Source organism: Pan paniscus, chromosome 12 (assembly GCF_029289425.2).
Source record: "Pan paniscus chromosome 12, NHGRI_mPanPan1-v2.0_pri, whole genome shotgun sequence".
In the NCBI taxonomy this organism is placed as follows: Eukaryota; Metazoa; Chordata; class Mammalia; order Primates; family Hominidae; genus Pan; species Pan paniscus.
Window position 1 is genome coordinate 82,438,161 of NC_073261.2, and position 27,764 is coordinate 82,465,924.

The window sequence follows — 27,764 nt, forward strand, 5'->3', positions numbered from 1 at the left end:
CCATGTTGGCCAGGCTGGTCTCGAACTCCTGACCTCGTGATCCACCCGCCTTGGCCTCCCAAAGTGCTGGGATTACAGACGTGGGCCACCATGCCTGGTCTAGATGTTTATTCCATATCAGAAAATAAAAATTGTCTTTTTGCTTTTCCTAGTTTAAGGAGTCACTTTTAGTAGTAAGTTTCTTGGAAGATAACTAGTTTTTCTTACCTTCCGTTGTAGAGTGTCAGGTTTCTGTAAGATGATCATATAAGACAGATTTCCATTATTTTCCTTTCATTTTCAATTAGCTACTAAAAATCTGTTTGAGTCACTAATGCCTGATGCAAGCTATAGGTCCTTCACTCCCTGCCCCCGACCCCCAAAAGCCTCATGCAAACATATGCATAATTTTGTATGCAGTTTAAGAGGATTCAGTAGCTTCCTAAAGCCTATTCATGGGTTTCAGACACACTCAGAAGTGTAGATATAAAATCTGATGGTGAGAGATACCAAAGAAGTATCAATTATTACTATAGTTATGTACATTTAAAGACCTGTGTCACATTCTCTATCTGACTTATTTATTCAACCATCACTACAATCAATTTTGGAACATTTTCATCACCCCAAAAAGAAATTCCCCAACTCCTCATCCCTTTCAGCCCTAGGCAACAACTAGCGTATTTTCTGTCCCTGTAGGTTTGCCCTACTCTAGATATTTCATATAAATGGAATCATGCTAAGTGGTTTATTTTTGCTTTGTTTTAAAGTCAGCTTTCAGGGATATGTAGATAAAGCTTACAGATATAGGGAGAGGGAAGCTTATATTGTAGCTGATTATGAACCTAACTTTTCTATTCATAGATGTTAATTACACTGCTTTACAGTATTCTTTCTCTGTCTCTCTCTCTTTCTTTCTTTTTTTTTGAAACAGAGTCTTGATCTTGTTGTCTAGGCTGGAGTGCAATGGTGCAATGTCGGCTCACCGCAGCCTCCACCTCCTGGGTTCAAGCAGTTCTTCTGCCTCAGCCTCCCGAGTAGCTAGAATTACAGGCATGCGCCATCTTGCCCAGCTAATTTTATATTTTTAGTAGAGACAGGGTTTCTCCATGTTGGTCAGGCTTGTCTCAAACTCCCGACCTCAGGTGATCTGCCTGCCTCAACCTCCCAAAGTACTGGGATTCGTGCCTGGCCCTTTATACTATTTTCATAAGATACTGAGAAGTTTAGCCTTTGAACTGTAGCAAGCACTGCCTATAAATTAGGTTCTTTGTATTTTTGTATTTGATAGAGTTTTGCAGATTACATAGATTTTATAACCTTAAATTTCTTAAGAAAGCAGACGAATATTAAAAGTTTGACTTGTAACTTAGTAACACTGTACATTAGGATAGGATTTTTCTAATTTATGGTTACTCTCAGTTTGAGCCAGAAGATTTTTGAATGCTTATAGATTTCTGTTTAAATTTTGATATTTATCTATGTGATATTGCTGCTATGTTAAATGTTATCCATTAACCTTTTTTCCACAGGTGGCCTAGGTGGTAGTCATGCCTTGCTTCTACTACGTAGTTGTGGTTCTCTCTTGCCTGAACTAAAGGTTGAAGAGAGAACAGAATTTGCTCATAGGATATGGGACACACTTCAGAAATTAGGTATGATTGTTTAAATATATGATGTGTATAAAAGGTGTAGATGTTTTTTCTTTTTGCAAAAAAGTGTTTGTTTACATAAATGCTGTAATTCAGTTTTATGGAAGGGCTACTTGATTCGTAATTTTTTGATAATATTTATTTGGTGAGGTATAGTGACATCTAGGGGCATTAACAATAAATAATTTTTCATAACAAGTATTACTTACAAGTACGGTAAGTTAAAAAAGAAAAAGAAGAAAATAGCCGGTTTGTCTGTCAAAGTTATAAATGCACATACCATTTGACCAAGCAGTTCCATTTGTTCGAATTTAGGTACAGATATACTCACATATGCAAAAGGATATTCTTCATTGTAGCTTGTTTGTAATAGTAAGAAATTGGAACCAATTCAAATATTCTTCTCTAGGGGATTAGGTAAATAAATTGTGGAGTACCCGTAAAATAGATTACTGCGTAACTGTTTTAAGAAATGAAGAAGCTCTTTATATGCCAATGGGGGTGTTCTCCAGAGTATAAATAAAAATTAAGGTGTAGACCAGTATGTATAGAATGATACCATTTTGAAGAAAAGTGTTTTTACACGTGCATGTGTATACAATATTAAAATATTTCTAGAAGGATGATGAACATTGGATACAGGTTTTACTCTACCTTTTTATACCTTTTCAGTTTTATGTCATGTAACATAGTACATATTCAAAAAATAATTTGAAGAAAGATGGTTTAATACAATTTAATGTTCATTCCTGATTTAAAAAAATCTTAAAGTATAGAAAGATGCTTCTTTAATGTGTTAAAAATCTAAAACCGACAACAATCATGTATAATGCAATGAAATAAGATGTGAAACAATACAAGAAGTTATTATTTTTAGATGATGTGATTGTTTAATCTGCAAAATCCCAGAAAATCAGCTCACAGTAATTAGCTGGACTCACTAAATGTTTAAGAATCCATACCTCTTCTAGTTATAAAAGAAAATAGAGAAAAGAATCCAAGAAAGTATAGCTACAAATAAATAAAATATTTAGGACTATCCTTCAAAAAGTGAGTAGGACCTATGTGAAAAAAACTATAGGATAAAGACAGATTCTTCCTTCACAGTTTTGAATACATCTAGAATACATTTTAATAAGTTGATTTTTTTTTAAGTTAAAAACTATATAGATAAATGTTGACTTTCAGAATGGAAAAGGATTTTATAAGTATAAAAGGAGCAGAAAAGTAAAGCTAAAATATTGAATCTCTAAAAATTAGAAATTTCTGTATGTCAGTAAGTCATTGAACTGGGAGCAATATATGCAGAAAAGGTTACATTCTAAAATAGAAAAAAGCATTACACAGCAGTAATAACATTAATTCCTCCATATAAAGATTAACAATGTGTTATCATATTAAAATTCTTTACAGATAGGTCTCTCCTGTATAAGTGTCTGCTTTATGAGGATGGAATCCATGGCTTCTTTATTTTCCTGTTTGCCAGTAGCATGATGCTTTGTGTATAATGGCATTTGATACATACTTGTTGAATTAATATTGCCAGAAACCTTGTAGTTTGCCAGTTTGACTCTTGTTTACAGATTTATAAAGATACAAGAGATCTTTTAGCTTAAGTAACTTGTCCAAAATTACAGAATGAGCTGTTGACAGATCTGAGCTATCTGTAAGATGGGGGTGATAATAGTGTCTCAAAGTTGTTGTGAAGTTTGAGTGAGCCACTATATGTGGAACACTTAGCATAGTGCCTGAAACATAGTATGAAAGAAACATATCTGTTAAGATAAAAATGTGTATTAATTTAATGGAACAGGTCTCTGCTGCCTAAAATCACATAATCTGACCCCCAGATACTAACCATAGGCCTGTATGGTCACAGGCAGTTGAATAAAGATGTGAAATTTAATGCATGAAAATGTAGTGAGACATGTTACCACAAAATTGATATAAAGACCATGATGTCATGACTGAGTAGAGTAAGGCTGTGTGGTAACCTTATTTGATGTGGCCCTAAACAGTAGGGATACAAAGAAAACAAAGGTCATTAGAATACAGATAATTAACAAGAGCATACCATAGATCATGTTCATCAGCTGAAAATGGAATGCATCCTTAAAATGAAGGCTTTGAGTGACAGAATTGCCAGCACAGTCCTACTGTGTGAAAGAACTGAAGTTACAATCCATTCTTCACAGTGTGTCTGTAATGTGAGGACTGCTTTATATAGAAAAATCTTACAGTCACTTTTAAGTATAGGGATATTGTCAGCGTTTTCTAACAGGAAGATAATTTTGTGCTTCATAAGTAAGAGGCCTTTTAATATCTGAGTAGGCAGTTACTTGTAACTATACAATAACTCAGTAATTACTGTCTTACATGCTTAGCTTGCTCTGTGTGATAGAGTATCTGTGTAGATAGGTCTGAGCGCCAAGATGGATGGGTGAAATGCTAAAGTGATAGTTTTACTCTTTTTGTTTGTTAAATTTAGGTCCACTTTAAAGCATAGGATTTTCAATGCTTTTCTAAAAATTCATTTTAAATTTCATTTGTAGGTGCTGTGTATGATGTGAGTCACTATAATGCTTTACTTAAAGTCTATCTTCAAAATGAATATAAATTCTCACCAACTGATTTCCTGGCAAAAATGGAGGAAGCAAACATTCAACCAAATCGAGTAAGTAGTTGCTATTGTGAATATATTTTCACATCCACCATTTTTTTTCTTTACTCAGAAAAAAAAGTATATTTAAAATTAACTGGCCCATTTCATTGACAGGTGACATACCAGAGATTGATTGCTTCTTATTGTAATGTAGGAGATATTGAAGGTGCCAGGTATGGATCTGTATGAACATGTTTAAGCAAACAAATTTGTACATTTTGTAAATCTAATGTCTGTTCACTCTTTGTTTTAAAGCTTCTTCCTAATGGAGGAAATTGTTTCAGAACTGTTTTAATCTAGAAAATCTGGTAATCTGACTTACATAAAATACAAAATTATCGTGTAAGAGAGAAAAGATAAGTAAAAGTTGCTATTTTAATTAAAAATTTGATTTACTGGAGAGAGGTATAAAGTTGTTGAGCTATAAAGCTGACTTTGCTTGTTTTTTTTTTTTTTTTAAATATTTCCTAAGGGAAATGTTCTTAACCATTTAAGCTGTATTCATTTATAAAACTGGAAGTAGTGTAGAAAATCAGTTGCACCATTTCTCTGCTTATGTAAAATTTATTACTACTTATGAATGGAAGGTTTGGAAAATAAGGGATAAATTGGAATACATAATTTCATTTTTATCTAAAAGAATCTTATGAAACTATGCTTTTAAAAGGGTAATTAGTAGTGTAAGACAAATGAGATAATCAGATTTTTAAAAATCTAGCATTTGTATCGATAGTACTTCAAGACTGTTGATACATTAGAGAGTGGGGTTTTGTGGGAAGAGGATCAAAGGGATTAGTTCTTTCTTTGTGGTTTCTAAAACAAGTGTATATTACTATTATATTTTAAAAACAAAAGTAACTCAAGGCCTAATTCTGTACATGTTGTAAAGAGTGTTCTTATAAATACTTTCAATGAGTATCTTCGTTTTTCCTTTGCAGCAAGATTCTTGGATTTATGAAAACTAAGGATCTCCCAGTTACAGAGGCAGTATTCAGTGCCCTTGTGACAGGGCATGCCAGAGCTGGGTAATGTTCAACCTAAGGTTTTGGTTCTTAAGTGATAGATGGCTGAGATGCTAAAGTGGTCATTTTACTCCTTTTTTGTTTGTTAAGTGGGGTTTAAATTAGAGAAAATTATTGTAGACAGTTCTTAAAATACATTTGTCTATCCCTTCAAAAAAAAATCTGTAGTGTATGAGGTAGAGCATACTAATATTTTTATAATGAGCTTTTACATTTGTTCCACAAATCTTTTATTTGAATTTTTAGAAATTGGGCTTGAAGCCGGGCGTGGTGGCTCATGCCTGTAATCCCAGCACTTTGGGAGGCTGAGGTGGGCAGATCACCTGAGGTCAGGAGTTCAAGACCAGCTTGGCCAACATGGTGAAACCCAGTCTCTACAAAAATAAAAAAATTTAGCCGGGCATGATGGCGGGTGCCTGTAATCCCAGCTACTTGGGAGTCTGAGGCAGGAGCATTGGTTGAACCCGGGAGGCAGAGGTTGCAGTGAGCCGAGATTGCACCATTGCACTCCAGCCTGGGAGACAGAGCAAGACTCCATCTCAAAAAAAAAAAAGAAAAAAGAAACTGGGCTTGATCTGATCTGAAGTAACTGCTCTGAAAAATATTTTTATGTTTGAAGAGTAATTTACTAAATGTTATTCTTACCTCGGAAGTTAAGTCTGAGTCATAACCTACATAATGTTAAGAGGGTATGTTATTTAATGTCTATGTAATTATTATTATTTTTTAATGGGGGATCAGATGTTTATGATCTTTATTATTTCAGAAACATATATCCAGTTTAATATACATTCGTTCTTTTCTGACATCATAATTCCAAATGGTACTTAGCATTTTTTATTTTAATAAGCATATGTTTTAGTTTGAATAACTATATTAAATTTGGCAAAAGCATAATAATCTGTTTTTTGAATTAACTTGTAGTGATATGGAGAATGCAGAAAACATTCTCACAGTGATGAGAGATGCCGGAATTGAGCCTGGTCCAGACACATACCTCGCATTATTGAATGCATATGCTGAGAAGGGCGACATTGACCATGTTAAGCAGGTATGACTTATGTCTAAATAAACATACTTTAAAATCATTTGTAAAAATTTGTGTTATGTTTTACATGAGGCAGGAAAGTGAAGTTTATACCTGTTTTCAAAGATGTTTCCTTGCAGAAAGTAGTATTTATGGAGAATTATTATAGTTTAGTATCTCGGTGGTGGTATGTAACAGTTACTGTTGAAGTAGAGTATTTACTGTTTTTTAAAAGAAGTCCTAAACCTTTAGGTGGTATTTTTCCCTAGTTTTTTGAATCTGGATATTTTATTTAGCTTTAATACTTAAATAAAAACACTCTAACTTCGTCTTCTAATTTCTGGAACTCTCTATAGACGCTGGAGAAGGTGGAGAAGTCCGAGCTTCACCTTATGGACCGTGATTTACTGCAAATTATTTTTAGCTTCAGTAAAGCTGGGTATCCTCAGTATGTCTCAGAAATTTTGGAAAAAGTTACATGTGAAAGAAGATATATTCCAGGTAGTTTTAAAAAAATCTATTTACATGATTTTTATAAAAATCTGAATTGCTATTCTTACATGATGGAAAGGACATTTTCTAACAATGGGCATTGTGGGAGTTGAACATAGAACTCTTAAAGTCAGTTAAATAAGCCCAAAAACATGAGTTAATGAACACATGGGGATGATTTGATTTGCAGGTGTTTTATTGTTATTTAGGCAGATATATGCTTTTGATGTTTGCAATTCTTATTTTGTCTTCAGTATTGGAACATTGGTTGCAGTGTAAAAATATTGTTCAGTTTATTAACAAAAGATGTCTTTGTTTTCTTCCCAGATGCAATGAACCTTATTTTACTTTTAGTCACTGAAAAATTGGAAGATGTAGCGTTGCAAATTTTACTAGCATGCCCCGTATCAAAGGAAGATGGCCCAAGTGTCTTTGGCAGTTTCTTTTTACAACACTGTGTGACTATGAATACGGTATTCTGTCCACTTTTACTTTGTAGACAATGTAATTGGCAGTGAAATAAGATTCTTTAAAGTATAGGAACATTTATGAGATTAGACCAGTTGTAAACATCATAACAATGTTGTTCTTGTGTTGCAAGATTTTTGGGTAGAAAGAGGATGCGGGGTTTAAAATGCTCATCTCAGAAGTGGTAGAATATTTGCAGCAGGTCAAACGGTGGGGTGTTTGCCAATCCAGCTAATGTGGTGACTTTTTTCCCACAGCCTGTGGAGAAGCTAACAGACTACTGTAAGAAGTTAAAGGAAGTCCAGATGCACTCCTTTCCTCTGCAGTTCACCCTCCATTGTGCTTTACTCGCCAATAAAACTGGTACTACATTCTTAAAGTTAAAGCCAAGTAAGGAAGTTTTGCTGAGGTAGCTTTGTGATCTTTTATGATATCTCTTTCAGATTTGGCAAAAGCCTTAATGAAGGCTGTGAAGGAGGAAGGTTTTCCTATCAGACCTCACTATTTCTGGCCATTGCTAGTTGGACGTCGGAAGGAAAAAAATGTTCAAGGTTAGATTTTGCCTTTTACCGATTTGTAATGGTTCCCAGAGCCAGTATGACAGTTTGCACGCACATCTAATTGGATTCTTTGGAAAAGCATACTTATTCCTGAGTATTATGAGATAATGGAATTGTTTTAAGTCATCATGAAGTATTATGTGTAAGCATTTTAAAAAACAAAACATGATGGATTTCTTTCATCCGAATTTCATTAATTTCATTTCTTATTTCATCTCTGATCTTGATATTCAAACTTAATGAACGTAGTTTTTTTAAGTTCTTAAAAAAACTCTTTAGTTCTTGATTTTATATATAGTGTTTGAAATCAGATTGTCTACCTTTAATAAAGATAAAGTTGTATATACAATCAGGTTCATGAAAACAAAAAGTATGGTCATTTTCTTTGTGGGCCAATCTATTTCTTTTTAACTGAGCTTAGTTAGAATAATAGGAAAGGCAGGAAAACTTTTATTGTGAAATGAGTACTCATGACCTGACAGCCTGCTGATTGAAGGACAAAAATGTTCAATCTTTCAGGTTCTTAAGTACGTTTAAGCATTTATCATACTTTTCCCTTGTACACATGGGATGTCTATAGGATATGAATAAGAATTGAACAAATATTAAATTTTAGAGTACAGTATCTAATTCTTCGGTTTGCATTATTGGTAATTCAGAAAGAGTAGTCTCATAAAAAGATGCTTTTAGCAGAAGTACTTTCCCCTTGGGGAAACAAAAAATGGTCTTTTTCATTTTATCTCGAAGTATAATGTGCTTTGGAATGAGATGCAGAATTGTTAGTGTGACATTGGGTGACAAACAGAATGCACAAACAACAAAAAAAGTGCTTTTAGCAGACTTTCATATTGCAATTTTACTTTAAATGTACAGCCGTCTTCTGGTTTAAAGGAAATAGTGAAACAAGTATTCCCTAATTGTTTCTGGCTATAAAAGTCTCTAAATCCTTTTTAGAAAAATCTTTGTGAAAACAATATGCTAGTTTGATTAACTCTTTGTATATCCTCCAGTCTGAAAGCTCCAAAAGGTAACCTATAACCCAGTGTTTTGGAACCACAGAAAGTTGACATCATTCCATCAAACTCTTCGGGCATGTTAGTATTGTCCACCTTTACACAAGTATGAAAATTTTTTTGGTGCCAGTTGAAATGTTTGTTCATCAGGTTAATCTGCTTTCCACAACCATGTCACAGTTGAATTGGTTACTACATTTTTACTACTTAGTAAACATAAAAGAGTTAGGTAATTTCTTTCTATGGTTGTAGCAGTTGAAATAGTAGAAAATGGGCTTTATCTCAAATCCATCTTGTCTTAGAATCTCAGAATTTAGATTTTAAAAGTGCTGTACTGAAAGCTCACATTACGTGAATGAAGGAACTGAGGGCCACACAGACATTCAGTGACTGACCTTAGCTTCCACGTCTAGGTGTCATTAGGCTGGGATTAGAATAGAGGGTTTCTGTCCTCCTTTTAAAATATCCTTTTTTATACTATAACCCTTCCATATTCAGCTTTTGTAAGTACTATACTGTGTTTATTTTCTAAAAATTCTTAGCTGCTGTTTAAAAATTAGTTGCCAGTTTTTACACGAAGAACATTGCTAAAAGAGATAGTGAATTTTTTAATCGTTGAAGGTTTTGTCTGAAAAAATATAAAAGTTTATGCTTTTATATTGTGTGTTCTGAGAGTGCAAGAGATTGTCAGTTTTACAATTTTTGAAAACAATATATTCTTCTTTGCAGTAGGTCCTGAAAGATAGTAAAGTATATATTCTACAGTCTTCTTTTATATAACAGAGAAATGGCTGTATGTATTCTTTATAGTTTCTTTAGTGTAAGGTAAGAAAGTAACATTCTTATTAGTGCAATGAACTTGTTCTTTGTCCAGTGAAAGTTACATATAAAATGGTAGAAATCACAGAAGAAAGTGACTGCAGTGATGGAGGATGTGCTGTGTTTCATAAGGAATAAATACATCTCTTCAGAAAATCAAAGATATTTGGGGATCAAAGTGGAACCAAGAGTTTTCAACAATAGGATAATCAAGTGTCTTTTTTTTCTTTTAAAAAACATATATATATATTTTTTTCTTTCTTTCTTTCTTTTTTTTTTTTTTTTTTTTTTTTTTTTGCTGTGACACAGCCTCAGGAGGTCCTGAGGGCATGTGCCCTGTATAATAATCAAGTTTCTGTTGAATTTTTCTGGCTGCAAATTTAGCCATCACCAACCTCCAAGAAAGATATTTATAATTACTTCCTCATGGCTTATCTTACTAGTATTTATCTCTGTGGCACAAGTGAAAAGTTGTCACTTAGAATAATGCATCTCTAGCCAGTTGGCCTGACTTTCAGGAAATAACCTGTAATGAATATGGATCTATATCCCTGGGTATATTTAGAAAACATAGAAATGAGAATGTGAAAGGGATAAAATACGTAAAGAAGGGCTGATCAGAAAGCCCAAATGCCAGTTGAGTGAAGTGGTTGAATAGAAGGAACTTCCTTTTTTTTTTTTTTTTTTTTGAGACAGTTTCGCTCTTGTTGTCTAGGCTGGAGTGCAATGGCACTATCTCGGCTCCCTGCAACCTCTGCCTCCCAGGTTCAAGCAATTCTCTTGCCTCAGCTTCCTGAGTAGCTGGGATTACAGGCATGCGGCACTGCACCCAGCTAGTTTTTGGTATTTTTAGTAGAAACGGGGTTTCACCATGTTGGCCAGGCTGGTCTCAAACTCCTGACCTCACGTGATCACCCGCCACAGCCTCCCAAAATGCTGGGATTATAGGCGTGAGCCACCACTCTTGGCGGAACTTACTTTTCAAAGAGGAAGCAGTTGCCTCCTAATAAAGTGAGTGCGCTGGCTAGAGTGTAAAATCCTGTGGAATGAAACAGACATAGTTGGTGAAAGTTGTTCAGGCAAATCATATATCATTCCTGATAGTTTGTGAGCTGTTATAATTCTCATTAAACTTTTTAAATGGAGACTTTCCTCTAGATTGATCAACTTTCTCATGGCTATATTGAAATATTTTTATTAGATTATTTAGTCTTAGTTTAGCCTTTCTGTGTTCACAGAGGTTTGGAATCTATATCTAAGTTAATGTAAGATTATTTTAATCTTTTTCTTGTGAAAAGAAATGTGAATTGTATTTTTTATTAGAATTTGTTCAGATAGATCAGTCTTTCCTTCTTATTGGTAAGTGCTTCTCTCCCCCCATCTGACTATGGTTACTGAACAGAATATCTTTCTTTGTCTGCTCTCTCAGGCTGCCTGAGCGAGTGATTGAGCAGAAGGTGGGATCCCAGGTTTTCTTGAGCCTGCTTTAGTTTCAGTTAGAAAGATAATGTAAGTTAAAAATGCCAGCAACATAGATAATCTAAATGAGCAGAACATACTCCTCCTTCTGATAAATGTTACTGGAAAAATGAAGAACTAAGAGAATGAAACATATTTGAGGCTTAGAAGATGGGGTGAAGGGTTTCCTATAAGAATAAGAATCTTGTAGCTGCAGTCAATTTGGTGGCCAGTTTTCAAACACTGAAAAATCTATCATCTGAGAAACTTGTCAGGATTATGTATTATTACAGTATTTTGATACAGCTGAAAAAAATTAAGTTATTATTGCTCCTATTAACATTTATTTAGGCTGGGTGTGGTGGCTTACGCCTGTAATCCCAACACTTTGGGAGGCTGAAGTAGGGGGATTAGTTGAGCCCAGGATTTTGAGACTAGCCTTGGAGAGTTGGCAAAATCCTGTCTCTACAAAAAAATAGAAAAATTAGCCGAGCGAGGTGGCGTACTCCTAGCTGCTTGGGAGGCTGGGGTGGGAGGATTGCTAGAGCTTAGGAGGTCAAGGCTTCATTGAGCCTTGATCGTTGCCACTGCAGTCTAGCCTAGGTGACAAAGTGAGACGCTGTTTCAAAAAACAAAAAAATCAAAAACAAAACACCACACACCCAGTTATTTAGTAGTTTGAGGATTCTGCACATATTTTTTCCTTTAAATTTAGTGATCACCCTGAGAGTTAAGTGGGGAGCTTTATTATCATCATTCCTATATTGGCAACAAGGAGCCACTGAAAATCATCCTTTTTGGTGGCAGAACAAGGACTTAATCCCAGTTCCTTCTGATTGCAGGAAAAACATGTAGGCTTTAGCATTTTTTGTAGTGTGACAAGCACCTGCCAGGAATTAAGAGACTTGGTTTCTTTTTTTTTTTTTTGAGATGGAGTCTCGCTCTGTCGCCTAGGCTGGAGTGCAGTGGTGATGTCGGCTCACTGCAAGCTCTGCCTCCTGGGTTCACGCCATTCTCCTGCCTCAGCCTCCCAAGTAGCTGGGACTACAGGCGCCCGCCACCACGCCCGGCTAATCTTTTGTATTTTTAATAGAGACGGGGTTTCACCGTGTTAGCCAGAATGGTCTCGATCTCCTGACCTTGTGATCCACCTGCCTCGGCCTCCCAAAGTGCTGGGATTACAGGCGTGAGCCACTGCGCCCGGCCTGAGACTTGGTTTCTTACTCAAGTTATGCTTGTGATCTTGGAGAAATTACTTTATACTTTTGTTAGAAGATTCATTGACTTTCTTTACCCCACTTTAAAAAATTGACATAAACTATATATATTCAAGGTGTACAATGTAATGATTTTATATACAGGTACATTGTGTCCTGATTACCATAGTCAAGTTAATTAACAACCATAAACCTTCAACACCCATAGTTAACCATTTGTGTGTATGCCTGTGTGCATGAGTGTGGTGAGGACACTTAGAATCTGTTCTTTTACCAATTTCAAGTAAACAATACAGTATTACTAATAGTAGCCACCATGCTGTACATTAGAACCCTAGAACTTACTCATCTTATTAACAGAAAGTTCGTGCCCTTTGACCAATATCTCCCTCACCCTAGTCCCTGGCAACTGCTGTCCTACTTTCTGCTTCTGTGAGTTTTCGACTGTTTTTGATTCTAATATAAGTGAGACAGTATTGTCTTTCTGTGTCTAGCTTATTTCACTTGATTAGTTGACTTCTAAAGGCATTTCAGCTTTCTTTATGTAGAGAAGCTCACCCAAACCCTGATTGAAACCTTGGAGTTTGACATACTGATCTAAGCCAAGTGGTAATATTGAAAATTCTTTTTTTCCAGAATGTTATAGTTCTGTTGTCTGCAATCTTGCCCTAATAATTTAGACCACAAGAATTTCTTCCATGCCTATGTATAATATTTCAGTTCTTGGAACTTCCATCTATTCAATAGGCATAGACTCTTATAGGTCAGAAAATTATTAAGTGCTTCGACACATATTGCCTTGCATAGTCCATGGATGTTAGTTAGAAAGATTTAGCAAAGCAATATGTGTAAAAGCATCTAGAAGCACAGTTCCTGGCATATTTCCATTTCTAGTGTGTAAGCCACCAAATTATGGCTCAGAAACATGCGACGACTTGCTTAGATTTACATTGCTATTAAGTACCAGAACTAAGGGGGAGAGCTGGGTCCTTAAAGTCCAAAGCCTTTTTTTTTTTTTGTCATTTCACCAGAGTATCTCACCAGCAACTTAGCCGTTTACTTTAACTAAATAATAATTGTCTACTTTAACTAAATAATATTTGTCCTGGAAACAATTATTACTGGTCAGAAAGGACACTGAGGACATAAGATTAACACAAATCTATTACTAGGAATTCAGAAGCAACTTAGCTATGTCATCATGTCAGGTGCTTAGTAATCTTTTCATACAAAGAAGAGCACAGTGGGATTTGCCATCTTTTATGGTAGTTATCAAGGTTGTTAGTAGTGATACCCAGTGAATTATTAGAGGAATAGTTTAAATTTCGCTTACAAGTATTGTTAGGCTTCTGTGTGCAGTGTGGACCAACTCTACATGCATGTTCTCTTAAATTTCAGTAAGCACATGCTTTGTTTAGGGATTTTAAAAAAACATTATTATTATTATTTGAGACCGAGTCTCGCTCTGTTGTCCAGGCTGGAGTGTAGTGGCGTGATACTGGCTCACTGTAACCTTTGCCTCCTGGGTTCAAGCAATACCCCTGCCTCAGCCTCCCCAGTAGCTGGGATTATAGGCGCCTGCCACCATGCCTGGCTAATTAAAAACATTATTTTTACATCTTGAAAAATACATTTAAACCTCTTAGATTTGAAGATATTAGGTTATTTATTTATTCTTCCCAGCCAACTTTACTGAGGTATGAAGGATTAATAATTGTGTAGCTAGATCTATATGTCTATCTATCAATCGATCATCTATCTATATGATAAACAACATGACGTTTTGGAGACAGTGTCTCACTCTGTCAGCCTTGATCTCCCAGGCTCGAGATTTTCCCACCTCAGCCTCAGTGGGACCTCAGGCACATATTACCATGGCTGGCTAGTTCAAAAAATTTTTTTTGGTAGAAACAGGGGTCTCCCTGTGTTGCCTAGGCTGGTCTCAAATTCCTGGGTTCAAGCAGTCCTCCCACCTTGGCTTCCCAAAGTGCTGGGATTACAAGCATGAGCCACCTCACCTGGCTACATTTTGATATGTGTACACGTTGTGAAGTCATTACCACAGTCAAGCTAACATATCCATCACCTCAGCTAGTTATGGAGGCTCTGTCACCCAGGCAGGAGTGCAGTGGGGTGATCTCAGCTCACTGCAACTTCTGCCCTCTGGGTTCAAGCAGTTCTCCTTCTTCAGCCTCTCTAGTAGCTGGGATTACAGGTGTGTGCCACCACACCCAGCAAATTTTTATATTTTTAGTAGAGATGGGATTTTGCCATGTTGGCCAGGCTGGTCTCAAACTCCTGACTTCAGGTGATCCACCTGCCTTGGCCTCCCAAAGTGCTGGGATTACAGGTGTGAGCCACCGTGCTGGGCTTTTATTTATTTTTTTTTAGCTAGTTACCTTTTTAAAAATTTTGTATTGGCCGGGCGTGGTGGCTCATGCCTGTAATCCCAGCACTTTGGGAGGCAGAGGCAGGCAGATCGCAAGGTCAGGAGTTTGAGACCAGCCTGGCCAACATGATGAAACCCCGTCTCTGGTAAAAATACAAAAATTACTCGGCGTGGTGGCGCGCGCCTGTAGTCCCAGCTACTCAGGAGCCTGAGGCAGAAGAATCGCTTGAACCCAGGAGGTGGAGGTTGCTGTGAGTTGAGATCGCACCATTGCACTCCAGCTTGCACAACAAGAGCGAAACTCCGTCTCAAAAAAAAAAAATATTGTGGCCAGAACACTTGAGATCAACTCTCTCAGCAAATATCAAGTATTCTGTACATTGTGTCCAGAACTTATTTACCGTATAACTGAAAATTTATACCTATGGACCATCATCCCTTTTCACTCACACCCCAGTCCCATAACAGAGTTCAACTTTTTTTTTTTTTAATAGATTCCATATATAAGTGAGATGATGTAGTATTTATCTTTCTGTATCTGGCTTATTTCACTTAGCATGTGCTTCAAGTTCATTCATGTTGTTGTAAATGACAGGATTTTCTTTGTTTTTAAGGCTGAATAATATTCCATTCTTTATGTGTATATATGCCACATTTTCTTTATCTGTTGACAGCATGTTTCTACATCTTGGGTACTGTGAATAATGCTGGGATGAACAAATGTTTCTTCAAGATAGTGATTTTATTTCCTTTGGACGTATGCTCAGAAGTGGGATTGTTGGTAATTCTACTTCTAAGTTTTTCAGGAATCTCCATACTCTCCCACCAACAGTAGACCAGGGTTCCCTTTCTCTACATCCTCACCACTGTCTAATCGCTTTTGACTTTTGATAGTAGCCATTCTGACAGGTGTAAGGTGATATCTCATTGTGGCTTAAATTTGCATTTCCCTGATGATTAGTAATGTTGAGCATCTTTTCATAAACCTGTTGGCCATTTTTATGTCTTTGGAAAAATGTGTATTCAGATCCTTTGCCCATTTGTTAATTGAATTATTTGGGGTTTTTTTGCTATTGACATTTGTGAGTTCCTTATTATATATTTTAGATATTAGCCCCTTATCAGATACGTGGTTTGCAGATATTTTCTCGCATTCCATAGGTCGCCTTTTCATTTTATTGTTTCCTTTACCGTGCAGAAGCTTTTTAGTTAGATGTGGTTCCACTTCACTGTTTGTTTTTATTGTCTGTGCTTTGGTCTCAAGTCCAAAAAGTCATTGTCAAGACCAGTGTTTTCTCCTAGGAGTTTTATGGTTTCAAGTTTAAGTCTTTAATCTATTTTGAGTTGATTTTTGTGTATTGTATAAGATAAGGGTCCAGGCTGGGCGTGGTGGCTCATGCCTGTAATCCCAACACTTTGGGAGGCTGAGGCGGGCAGATCACGAGGTCAGGGGTTCAAGACCAGCTTGACCAACATGGGGAAACCCCATCTCTAGGATCACGAGGTCAGGAGTCCAAGACCAGCCTGACCAACATGGTGAAACCCCATCTCTACTAAAAATACAAAAACTAGCTGGTCGTGGTGACGTGCGCCTTTAATCCCAGCTACCCTGGAGGCTGAGGCAGGAGAATTGCTTGAACCCGGGAGGCAGAGGTTGTAGTGAGCCAAGATCACACCACTGCACTCCAGCTTGGGCGACCGAGCAATATTCAGTCTCAAAAAAAGACAAGGTCTTGCTCTGTTGCCCAGGCTGGACTTGAACTCCTGGGCTCAAGCAGTCCTACTGCGTCAGCCTCGTGAATAGCTGAAACTATAGGTGTGAACCACTGCCTGCAGCTCCAGCACCATTTATTGGTACCTTTGTCAAAATTAGTTGATTATATGTGTGTGGGTTTATTTTTAGATTCTTTGTTCCGTTGCATTGGTCTATTTGTCTGTTTTTAGGCCAGTATTTGGTAATTTTGTATATGGTGAACTGTTTAAAGTTAAAATATTCTGATTCATAACCTAAATTTTAAAAAAATTATAGTTTTTTTTACATAATTAAATTTTATCTAAAAGATATGTGCAGGTATTTATAATGTAGTTAGACTTGCTTGTGTTTTTCTGTACTCAGTAGGAATTTACTGTCAATTATTTGTGCTGGAGTTCATCATATAACAAATTCGAAAGAAATGTAATTTATCTTTAGGTCTCTAGTAGGCCAGAAACAGGGACTTTTAGGGGGAGTTTTAATAATGTGAAAGTAATGAAGCTGAAGATAAGTAAGTTTTTAAAAGGAGAAATAAGAATGTTCTTTCTTTTTATTAAACTGTGGCCTCTGTCAAATTAGGTGATACTTGAGTAATCTGACAGTTGGCTAGAATTAACTGGATCTATTTGAAACTCACTGTAGCTCTGAAAACATGAAATGACTTAATTTTTAAGAAGTTATTAAAAGAGATTTTTGTGAGTGGGAAATGAGATAGAGGAAACAACTTATTTGATTTTTAAGTTAGTTTTAAATATGATTAGACAATAATTCATTAAATTGTTCTCTATTAATTTTTCATTCTTACATTGTAAAATATGAAATCAGAAATTAGTAACAATTAGGGAACTTTTTACATAAGTGCTTAATTGAAAACATGTTTTGAAATCAGTCACTTCTCTTTGCAGCATTTATTCTGGTCAAATTTTTTGTGTTCAAGTCCATCATTGCTCTATAATAGCAGTGTTGTATTATAATCACTGTTTGGGGTGCCAGAAATGTTGGGCACATTGCTTAATTGTTTCAAGTTTCTTTATACTTATAATTTCAAGGATACTTTCTTGAAATTTACTGTTTCACAGAGGGGGGTGAAGAAAGGAGTTAATTTTTTTATCATTGTATCTCACAGTTCTGTTTCTTTTCTGCCTTTTAGACAAACGAATTGCTGAGTAATTTTCTTATACTGTGATTCAGAAAATAATTGAACTGAACTTACCGATCTTTTCTTACTTTATTCTAAGTTCTTTATCTCTGTGCTTCTACATTTTATTTGGTAGGTATAATTGAAATCCTCAAAGGAATGCAAGAATTGGGAGTACATCCTGATCAGGAAACATATACAGATTATGTGATTCCATGCTTTGATAGTGTAAACTCAGCACGTGCCATTTTGCAGGTGAGTACAAGTGTGGTTTTAATTTAATAATTGAAGAGGATATCTTTCCTCCTTAATGTTTAGTGTTGACACACAAAAAAGTCATTGAACTGAGGACTCAAAATGGTCAAATCTGTATACAATTTTCTTTTTTTCTTTTTTTTTTTTTGAGATGGAGTTTCTCTCTCGTTGCCCAGGCAGGAGTGCAATGGCACAATCTTGGCTCACTGCAACCTTTGCCTCCTGGGTTCAAGCAATTCTTCTGCCTCAGCCTCCCGAGTAGCTGGGATTACAGGCATGCGCCACCATGGCTAGCTAATTTTGTATTTTTAGTAGAGACAGGGTTTCTCCATGTTGGTCAGGCTGGACTCAAACTCCCGACCTCAGGTGATCCACCTGCCTCAGCCTCTCAAAGTGTTGGGATTACAGGCATGAGCCACTGCGCCCGGCCCTGTATACAATTTTCTGAAGCTTTGTAAAAATATTAGTTGGTATAACATTTATAGTGGTTAAACTTTCAAAACTCAAAAAGACAAAGCAGCTTTTTTCTTGTGTATTAAAAAGACAATATGCCAATATCGGGAAAAATTAAAACAATATTAACTCCTAATCCCGTCCTGAAATGCCCCTGCAATTTTCATTTATAAATTAGGTTTTATTTTATTTTATTAAAGAAACAGGGGTTTCAGTATGTTATCCAGGCTGGTCTTGAACTCTGGGCTTAAGCAGTCCTCCTGTCTTAGCCTCCTGAGTAGCTGGGATTATAGGCACATGTCACTGTGCCCTGCTTCAGTTTTCACTTTTTGAATGTTATTTTTCACTTCCCATAAATTTTCATAAATGCACTAATAGTATATATACTAGTCTTTCTCTCTTTCTCTCTTTTTTTAAACTTCAAACCTTTGTTTTTCTACCAGAAGTTTTCTACTTCTGGTCCTTAGCAGAGTAGGCAAGCTGTTGATGAAGAGGCACATGAAGATGTTGATTGGGACAGTGCATTGGATTAGCAAAGGTTGCGTTTTCCACTTTCAAAACAGAATGCTTAGCGCTGAATATATGAATTACAAAAACAAAACAAAAAGTGCTGTGCAGTTAGGAACAAGATGGCAGAGCACCTAATACTTAATAAGGAACATGTTGTTTAAAAGATGTTTCCTACACAGTCATTCATGTAATACCTTGATTTTTCTAATATTGTTAGAGTGTTTCTTTCATTAAAATAATTACATAATTACAGTCTTCTGAAGTGTTAGGGTTTATATCTTCAGTGTCTTCACCTCTTTCCCTAAGTTCTTAGTGGAGTATGTTGAGCCTGTACTATACATATTTTACTGTTAAAAAAAATTTTTTAAGTAACTTTCCCACATATTCTTACTTTTTCAGATGTTTTCTTTCTTTGCAGAAATACAGCCCCCAGATCAGTGTCTTTGTGGTTACTGCTTTGGCTTTCTCACTAGTGACTTATCTTAGGGAACAGCAGATCTAATTTGGAAACTTATCCCAAATTTGGTTACATGCATTCTCATCTCAACTATGTTGCCTTCATTGCTGGAATTTCAGTAGTATTGAGTGTTTTGGGCTTGAAAACAACTACTCTGTTAAGTGCTTAATAGAACTCACAGTATTGATCTGCTTTTTTTCTTTTTTTTTTTGAGGCAGAGTCTTGCTCTGTCGCCCAGGCTAGAGTGCAGTGGTGCGATCTGGTCTCACTGCAACCTCCTCTGCCTACCGGTTCAAGCGATTCTTCTGCCTCAGCCTCCCAAGTAGCTGGGATTACAGGTGCCCACCACCACGCCCAGCTGATTTTTGTATTTTTAGTAGAGATGGGATTTCACCATGTTGGCCAGGCTGGTCTCAAACTCCTAATCTTAGGTGATCAGCCTGCCTAGGCTTCGCAAAATGCTGGCATTGCAGGTGTGAGCCACTGCGCCCTACCTGATAATGCCTTTTGTCTTCAGCTGGGCATTAAAAAGTACATTTTTAAATTAGTTTTCAGAAATTACATAATAAATGTTTGTTGATAAATTAGAGAACACAAGTAAGTGGTAGGGCTGTACAATCTGTCCATAGTTCCTTGAGATAGTCATTGCTTAGCATGTATGTTCTTTCAGATGTATAATAGGCTGGAGAAATCTCTTTTAGCAAAAAAGTATACTGTTCATATTATCGAGCAACTCTTATTATACTGTTCCTATTATCCACCTAACTTGACAGAGGCTATAGTTTAATAAAAAGAAAGAACATTCTTATTTTCCTTTTAAAAACTTACTTCTTTTTGGCTTCATTACTTTCAAACTCCCCCTAAAAGTCTCTGTTTCTGGCTTACTAGAGACCTGAAGAAAAATTACACTTCTCTCATATATTTGTTTCATGATGAACTTTTTTTCATTTGACACCTTTTCATAACAGTATTTAATTCCACAAAATATATTTTATGCTTGTATGCTGTTTCATTGTATGGGTATGCCATAATTTATTTTTTATCCTTGCTTATTGCTGATTAAGTGGTTTTTTAATATACTATAATAAAATGATTGAATAAATGTATTTGAGCTAAATTTTGACTCATATATTTAAATTGTTAAACAAATGATGTTGGGACAAGTGATGAGCCTCTCTGAGTTAAATTAAATTAAATTAGATCCTGGCCAAACTGTATGCCCCAAAATATTTTAGATTAATGCATTGAATTTTTGTTTTGTCTTGAATGGGAGAATTATTCTAGTGTCCTCAGTAGTAAACTCATCCTGGAAGTAAGGCCCTCTAAAGGCATCAGACCATCTGTATTTGAAGATAAGCATTTAACTTAGAATGCTGAAATGTCATCTTTAAATTTTTGCTAAAATTCAATTACTGAGCTTATCTATTTTTCTAGAAAATCAGAGAATATGGTGATTCAAATAATCAGGAAAACAGGATCTTTGGCGTATCAAAATATTGTTAGCTGAGATGTATTCTCATTGATATATGCTTTATCTCCAGGAAAATGGATGTCTGTCTGATAGTGATATGTTTTCTCAAGCTGGATTGAGAAGTGAAGCAGCAAATGGGAACTTAGACTTTGTATTATCATTTTGTAAGTATACAACATTAGCGGTAAACTTGATAGATGTTTATTTCAGTTACTATTGAGGGCATGCAGGGTGGTTCATGCAATGAAAGCAAGGAAGGTTTATATGTTTTGTTAAAGCCAGACTGATAAAACGGTTTATGAGTTGAACTTATGGATAATTTGGAAGTAATTTTAATGTTATAAGGACATTGAATATTATATGTAATATGGTGTTAGACTGAAGGCTGGACTGGAGACCCTGAAGACGTGGATATTCTTTATAATTTGGCCACCGATTATGTGATTTAGAAGAAGTCTTCTAACCTCTCTGCTTCACTTTTACTAAACAGGGATAGTACTACCTAACTTGGGGGAGTTGTGAAAATCAAATGCGATATTGTTTCTGAAGTGTTTTTTAAACTAACATGTATTATAAAGACTTCTAGTCTTCATTAACAAAAACACAGCAAATGTTTTCTAAACATTTTTAAATGCTAGCATGCTTTATAATGCTCATCACATGTTAATACAATTATCTCCATTGATAGATGACTAAAGGCATAGAGACGTTAAATGATTTGCCCAAGGTTAGTGATTTGAACCAGAAGTAAGATGTTCAGACTTTAGCTTTGTTCTTTTCACCATACTGCACTTTATTTTATTTTATTTTATGTATTTTTGAGACACAGTCTCACTCTGTCACCTAGGCTGGAATGCAGTGGTGCGAACTTGGCTCACTGCATCCTCTGCCTCCTGAGTTGAAGCGATTCTCCTGCCTCAGCCTCCCGAGTAGCTGGGATTATAGGCACATGCCACTATGCCCAGCTAATTTTTTGTATTTTTAGTAGAGACAGAGTTTCACCACTCCTGACCACAAGTGATCCGCCTGCCTCAGCCTCCCAGAGTGCTGGGATTACAGGTGTGAGCCACTGCGCCTGACCTGTATTTTATTTTTAATTAATAAATAAGACGTTCTTAAGAGACCTTATTTTTTAACACGTCCATGGTGTTGCTTGACAGTTTTTCAGATCTTCTGAAAAATATGTCATTTACAAACAAAACACAGACATAATTAATTTTTAGCTCCCTAAAATGTTAACAGTTAAGCTCTCATTAATGTTATATTCAAACTGTATAGGTGGAACCTTTATACCAACCAGGTTATTGGTATGTATTACTTGTGCATGTCGCTTAAAATATTTGTTGTAATATTGTAAGGGAAAGGCAAAGTGTCCAGTATGAAAAATGGTGACTTTTGTAGTTATTTGAGTCAAATATTGAGTATTATTGCTGGCTGCTATCTGAGTGTATTGATTTTGCCTTCCACTCTGTATACTATATAGATTTTCCAATCTGACAAGAAGAAAACAGAGAAGCATTAGCAGAGGAATCTGGGCTCACGAGGTGGATCCATGAGAGCTGCCTTTTCCTTTTATCATATCATCCATTCCACTTCGTTGTCAACCTCTTGATTTTTCAGGCTTGTTTGTTGCTAAGGAAACTAGATGCTTTTTGTCAGCAGCCTTCCTAGCTGAGATGTTTCTGGTCATCTTTTTAATGAATAAAAACTTGACAATATTCTGTAGAATACTATTTTGAATAGTATAAAAACGAATTTTCAAGAGGTTGTTTATTAGATTTAAAAAAGAAAAATGCCAAGAAGTTTGCCAAGTATTTGAGCTTTTCCTGTCAGTGCCTTCTACTCTAGCTTTGATTTACAAGTCTTTGAAGAGCGGTTCGTTCTATGATTGCTGGTACGTGCTTTAGGCAGCTCTTAGGAATGCACGACTGGTTACTACATCACAGGAAATGTCAGGTAGTAGAGAACAGTAAATGGATTATCTTGATTAAGTTTTGGAGTAGTAGAGAACATTTTCCCACTTGTGTTTGTAGGCATGGAAAATTAATTTGATCACATAAAATTAAAAGCTGCTGAGAGGCATGTGGTGGTGTTCCCTTTAAAATTCCTTGAGTGACTCAGTGCAGGTCATTTTAAAAGTGACTTTTAGATTTTCAAATGCTATAAAAGCACTGAGAAACTTAGGCTCCTTGTTCAAGGAATATAGCAGCTGATCTAAAACAATTCTCCTTATGTGTGTGGGTTAATTTGTTATTTTTGGGGAGATGAACACTTAAAATGGGCCATGACTTTTCCCATGGGATTTTTCTTTAATGAAACCAGGTACCTTAACCTTCACTTAAACTGTATTTATTGTCTTCAGAATTTGCTTCTACTATGAATTCCTCTCTAATCCCATCCTTTTTGTATTATTCAGTAGCCACATTACATTTATAGTGAAAAGATTAACTCTATTACTTATAACATGGTCCCATGTTAGTACAATTACAGGGAAAAATAAATTCAGGGAATGCCTACTGTGATCTCATCCCTTGCTAGTTTGGCAAGGGTTATGTGAAGAGTCAGTGTAAGGTGTGATTCTTACACAATGGCAAATCAGGCTTATAATGTCAGCATTGAAACATACAAGGTTGTAGACTGTTAAATGTCAAAATGAGTAGTAGAGCAAACAAATACTCAGAAAAGTGAAAGATCAATAGAAGTCAATAACATAACGGATGTATGACCTATTTTATTATTACTTTAGGTGGTTACTCTTGTGTGAGTGCAGGTCATTGATCATAGTGGAAAATGAAATGAGAAAGTATGAATGGTTCAACAGAACCCAACACCTCTCCGAGAAAAGATTTTTTCCTCTCATGTGCTGTCTTTAAAGAACAAGTCCTGTAGGGTATTACAGTCTCTCTCTTCATGGTGCCACCATGTCCAACAACATACAGCCTCAGTGTGTGTACCAGGCTGACTCTGAGTCTGCTGGTATGTTAGTAATTGCCATTTATAGGAAAGGATATTTATAAATTAATTAGTTGTATATATTCATGAAAATTAAAAATACATTAAAAGGGTAGCTTATATTGCAGATATATATTACTGCATTGTCTAATTTTGTATGAAAACATTTTTATTTTTTAAATACAATTTCGAAAATGAAAACTAAAAGGTATTGATATAAATATGTTTTCAATTTGATAATACAGGGTTTTTAAATTTGTTTGGTCTGAGATTTAATGATGGTCATTTTCTTTTGCAGTGAAATCAAATACATTGCCTATCTCGCTGCAGTCTATAAGAAGTAGCCTACTGCTAGGCTTCAGGAGGTAAGATGATCAACTTAAATGTTCCTTGCCTGAACATGGACTGATTTCTCCTGTCCTTTTGACTTATTGCATGAGGAAAAATACAAATATTCTTATCTTTCAGTGTACATTCAGTTTACCTGAAATAACCTTTGCCTGTTTAATTTTTTCTTTTAAGTCATTGAATTAAATTGAGGCAGCTTTGTGTCATCTTTTCTGAGAAATGCACACAGGTTTGGTAAAGATCCTGTTTCCAGGAAGAAAATCCTGTTTCAAAATGGCAAGTTGGAGTTACAGACCAATTTGCATATGTATGTTCAGCTTATTCTTTGAGCATTTAATTGCAAGGTGACTTTTATACAGTAAAGTATCATTCTCCCCTTCTGTGTGCTCAGAGAATGTTAATGACCTTGCCCTTCCAATTTTGTTATTTTGAAAATAGATAAACATAAAAGCTGAAAGAATAGTGAAAGGGAATACTCCCATACCACCCTTTTTTATTTGATTTGTTTTTTTGAGACGGAGTCTTGCTCTGTCGCCCAGGCTGCAATGCAGTGGTGTGATCCTGGCTCACTGCGACGTCTGCCTCCTGGGTTCAGGTGATTTTCCTGCCTCAGCCTCCTGAGTAGCTGGGACTACCAGTGCCCACCACCACGCCTGGCTAAGTTTTGTATTTTTAGTAGAGATGGGGTTTCACCATGTTGGCCAGGTTGGTCTCGAACTCCTGACCTCAGGTGATTCACCTGCCTCGGCCTCCCAAAGTGCTGGGTTTACAGGCATGAGCCACTGTGCCCATCCTCTGTAATACCCTTTGTGTAGATTTGCCAGTTGTTAATATTTTGCCGTGTCTACTTTGTCTCATACCCTCTTTCTCTACACAGAAAGTACTTACACACACACACACAGACACACACACACACACGTTTTTTTCTTTTTGGCTGAACCACTTGAAGTTGTAGGCTTAATGACACTGGATCTTTCAGCATATTTCTCTTAAGAATAAAGTCATCATCTCTAAAATCACAACATCAGTATCACTCTTAAAAAATTAACAATACTGTACCACCATCTGATATATGTAGTCCATGTTCAGATTTTCCCACTTTAACAAGTTTCCTTTATAGATGTTTCACTTTTTGACTGAGGAGTCAATTAAATTGATGCATTGGATTTGATTGCTACATCTCTTTATTATCTTAATTCAGAACAATTTCCTTAGCTTTTTTGTTTGTTTTTTAATATCACTGGTTTTTGTTTTGTTTTGTTTTTTAAGAGCCCAGGCTGGAATGTCTCTTCCACATTTTGTATTTTTCTGTTTTGTTTTTTTTTTTCCCCATGATGAGACTCAGATTAAGCATTTTTAGCAAGAGTACTTCATGGGTGATGGGCACGTCTTACAATGTATCACATCAACAGATATAAAGGCAGGTGTGCAATAATGATGCCACCACCAAAGTTTGATCACTTGGTTAAGATGGTGATTCACACATCTCTCTTGCAGAGGCCCCTTGTCCACTTTGTAATTACTAAGAAGACTATGGGGTGGTAATTTGAGACTGTGTCTACCCTGTTTTTCCATTACTTTTCCCTCCTTGGTTTTAGCAGCCATTGGTAATCCTTGTTGAATCAGTTATTGGTAGTTAACACAAGAATGAGTTTCTTTTTTTGAGATAGGGTCTTGCTCTGTCCCCAAGGCCAGAGTGCAGTGGGTTAATCAGCCTACTGCAGCCTTTACCTCCCAGGCTCAAGCGATCCTCCCATCTTAGCCTCCCGAGCAGCTGGGACTATGGGCGCATGCCACCATGCCTGGCTGATTTTTAAAATTTTTTTGTAGAGACGGGATCTCACTATGTTGCCCAGGTTATTCTGTTGAGAGAAGCAGTGTAGCACAGTGATTCATAATTTTCTCTTCTTTTTTTTTTTTTTTGAGACAGAGTCTTGCTCTGTCACCCAGGCTGCAGTACAGTGGTACGAACATGGCTCACTGCAGCCTCCAAATCCTGAGCTCAAGTAATCCTCCTGCTTCAGGCTCCCATTTAGCCAAGACTACAGGTGTGCACTACCACGCCCAGCTAATTTTAAAATTTTTTTGTGGAGATGGAGTCTCACCGTGTTGCCCAGGCTGGTCTTGAACTCCTGGCCTCAGGTGATCCTGCCACCTCTGCCTCCCAAGGTGCTGGTATTGCAGGTGTGAGCCACTGCACCTGCCGCCCTAACCTTTTTTGATTCATTGATCTCTTTGAGAATTTGTTGGAAGCTATGGCTCATCTTTCCCTGCAAAAGATGCATATTATAAAATTATGACTATAATTTAATGGAGTTCATGAAGTACTTTCCCTCTCCCTATAAAAACCCGTATCGTGGAAGCCAAAATTAAGAGCCTGGAGTGTATCCTTCCATGCTTTTCTCTGTATAGAAGCAGAGACCTGTAAGAGGTGTTTGAAGTTTTGCTTTGTTTTGTTTAAACAAAAGTAATATATCATACTTTACATACTACTCATCTTTATTTTTCACTTAACAACACTACATGAACATCTCTTAGTCTACTGATATAAATCTAAGCATTTATATCTGGAGGGGATTCCATGGTAGGGCTATACCATAAATTTTCAATCACTCCTTTATTAATGGACTCAGATTCCTTCTAATTTTTGCCACTACCAAAACAAAGTGGTACATTAAATATTATGTCCATGTATATGTGTGTTTGTGCACATGCATGCACGTGTGTACATATATATTATGTATACATTAGTTTATCCCCCCTCAGTGGCTAGAATGTAAAAAAGAGACGTCTGTTTTCAACAGTGTATGTATTCTTTAATAGCTACTACTATACTACTTTCCAGAGAAAGTTGTATTAGCCCATACTTAGATTAGCAATTCACACTTCTACCAGCAATGTATGAGAGTACCCACTTCCTGTAAACTTACAAGTATTAGACATTACAATGCTTTTTAATTTTGGCCAAGCTGATGGATGACAAATGACATCTTAATGTATAATTTTCAATTTGCATCTTCCTAACTATTAAGCAGGGTTAGAGCATACTTATTGGCCATTTGGATTTCTTCTATGAAATAACCTATTTAAATTTTTTGCCAGTTTTCTACTAGGTCATACAATTTTTCTTGTCAATTTGTAAGGTATTGCATTTGAGGGATATTTATCTATACACTATCACATGTGAAATATGTTTTTTTTTAAACCTTGTTGCAGAGATGAGAGAGAAATGTAAGGATAAGATCTTGGATAGTTACTGGAAGGAGTCAAAGGAGTTTGTAGTCAGTGTCGCAAGTTACAGAGATGTAGGAGAGATAGCCCTATAAAAAGAGGGTGTTCAGTTTGGTATTTGGAAAAGTTACTGAGTTTTTTTCTTTTCAAAATGGAGATGAGGTCTCGCTGTGTTGCCCAGGGTGGTGTTAAATTCCTGGGCTCAAGTGAACCCCCAGCCTTGGCCTCCCAAAGTGCTGGGATTACAGGCATGAACCACCGGCCTGGCCATTATTGAGTATCTTTAAGAGAAGAGTTTTGATACTATTGTAGTGGAAGAAGCCCAGCTAGAAGCTCTGAGAATCTTGGTGTCTTTGTTTTGTTTTTAGTGATTGGATTATGTATACTATAACTGAATTTATGTGTGCTTTCAGATTATATATATTTTTATTTGAATAG

General features: G+C 36.3%; 1 protein-coding gene across 1 annotated transcript in view; it reads left to right on the forward strand.

The window, feature by feature from the left end:
* LRPPRC (leucine rich pentatricopeptide repeat containing) overlaps positions 1-27,764 on the forward strand; it is a 109,306-nt gene that overhangs the window by 16,781 nt on the left and 64,761 nt on the right. Inside the window, exons 3-14 of the mRNA XM_003822643.6 lie at positions 1,512-1,634; positions 4,184-4,305; positions 4,408-4,466; positions 5,232-5,318; positions 6,240-6,366; positions 6,699-6,843; positions 7,162-7,307; positions 7,560-7,665; positions 7,746-7,853; positions 17,786-17,904; positions 20,866-20,959; positions 24,046-24,112. Of these exons, the coding sequence (XP_003822691.4) occupies positions 1,512-1,634; positions 4,184-4,305; positions 4,408-4,466; positions 5,232-5,318; positions 6,240-6,366; positions 6,699-6,843; positions 7,162-7,307; positions 7,560-7,665; positions 7,746-7,853; positions 17,786-17,904; positions 20,866-20,959; positions 24,046-24,112 (1,303 nt within the window). The remainder of the gene's footprint in view (positions 1-1,511; positions 1,635-4,183; positions 4,306-4,407; positions 4,467-5,231; positions 5,319-6,239; positions 6,367-6,698; positions 6,844-7,161; positions 7,308-7,559; positions 7,666-7,745; positions 7,854-17,785; positions 17,905-20,865; positions 20,960-24,045; positions 24,113-27,764) is intronic.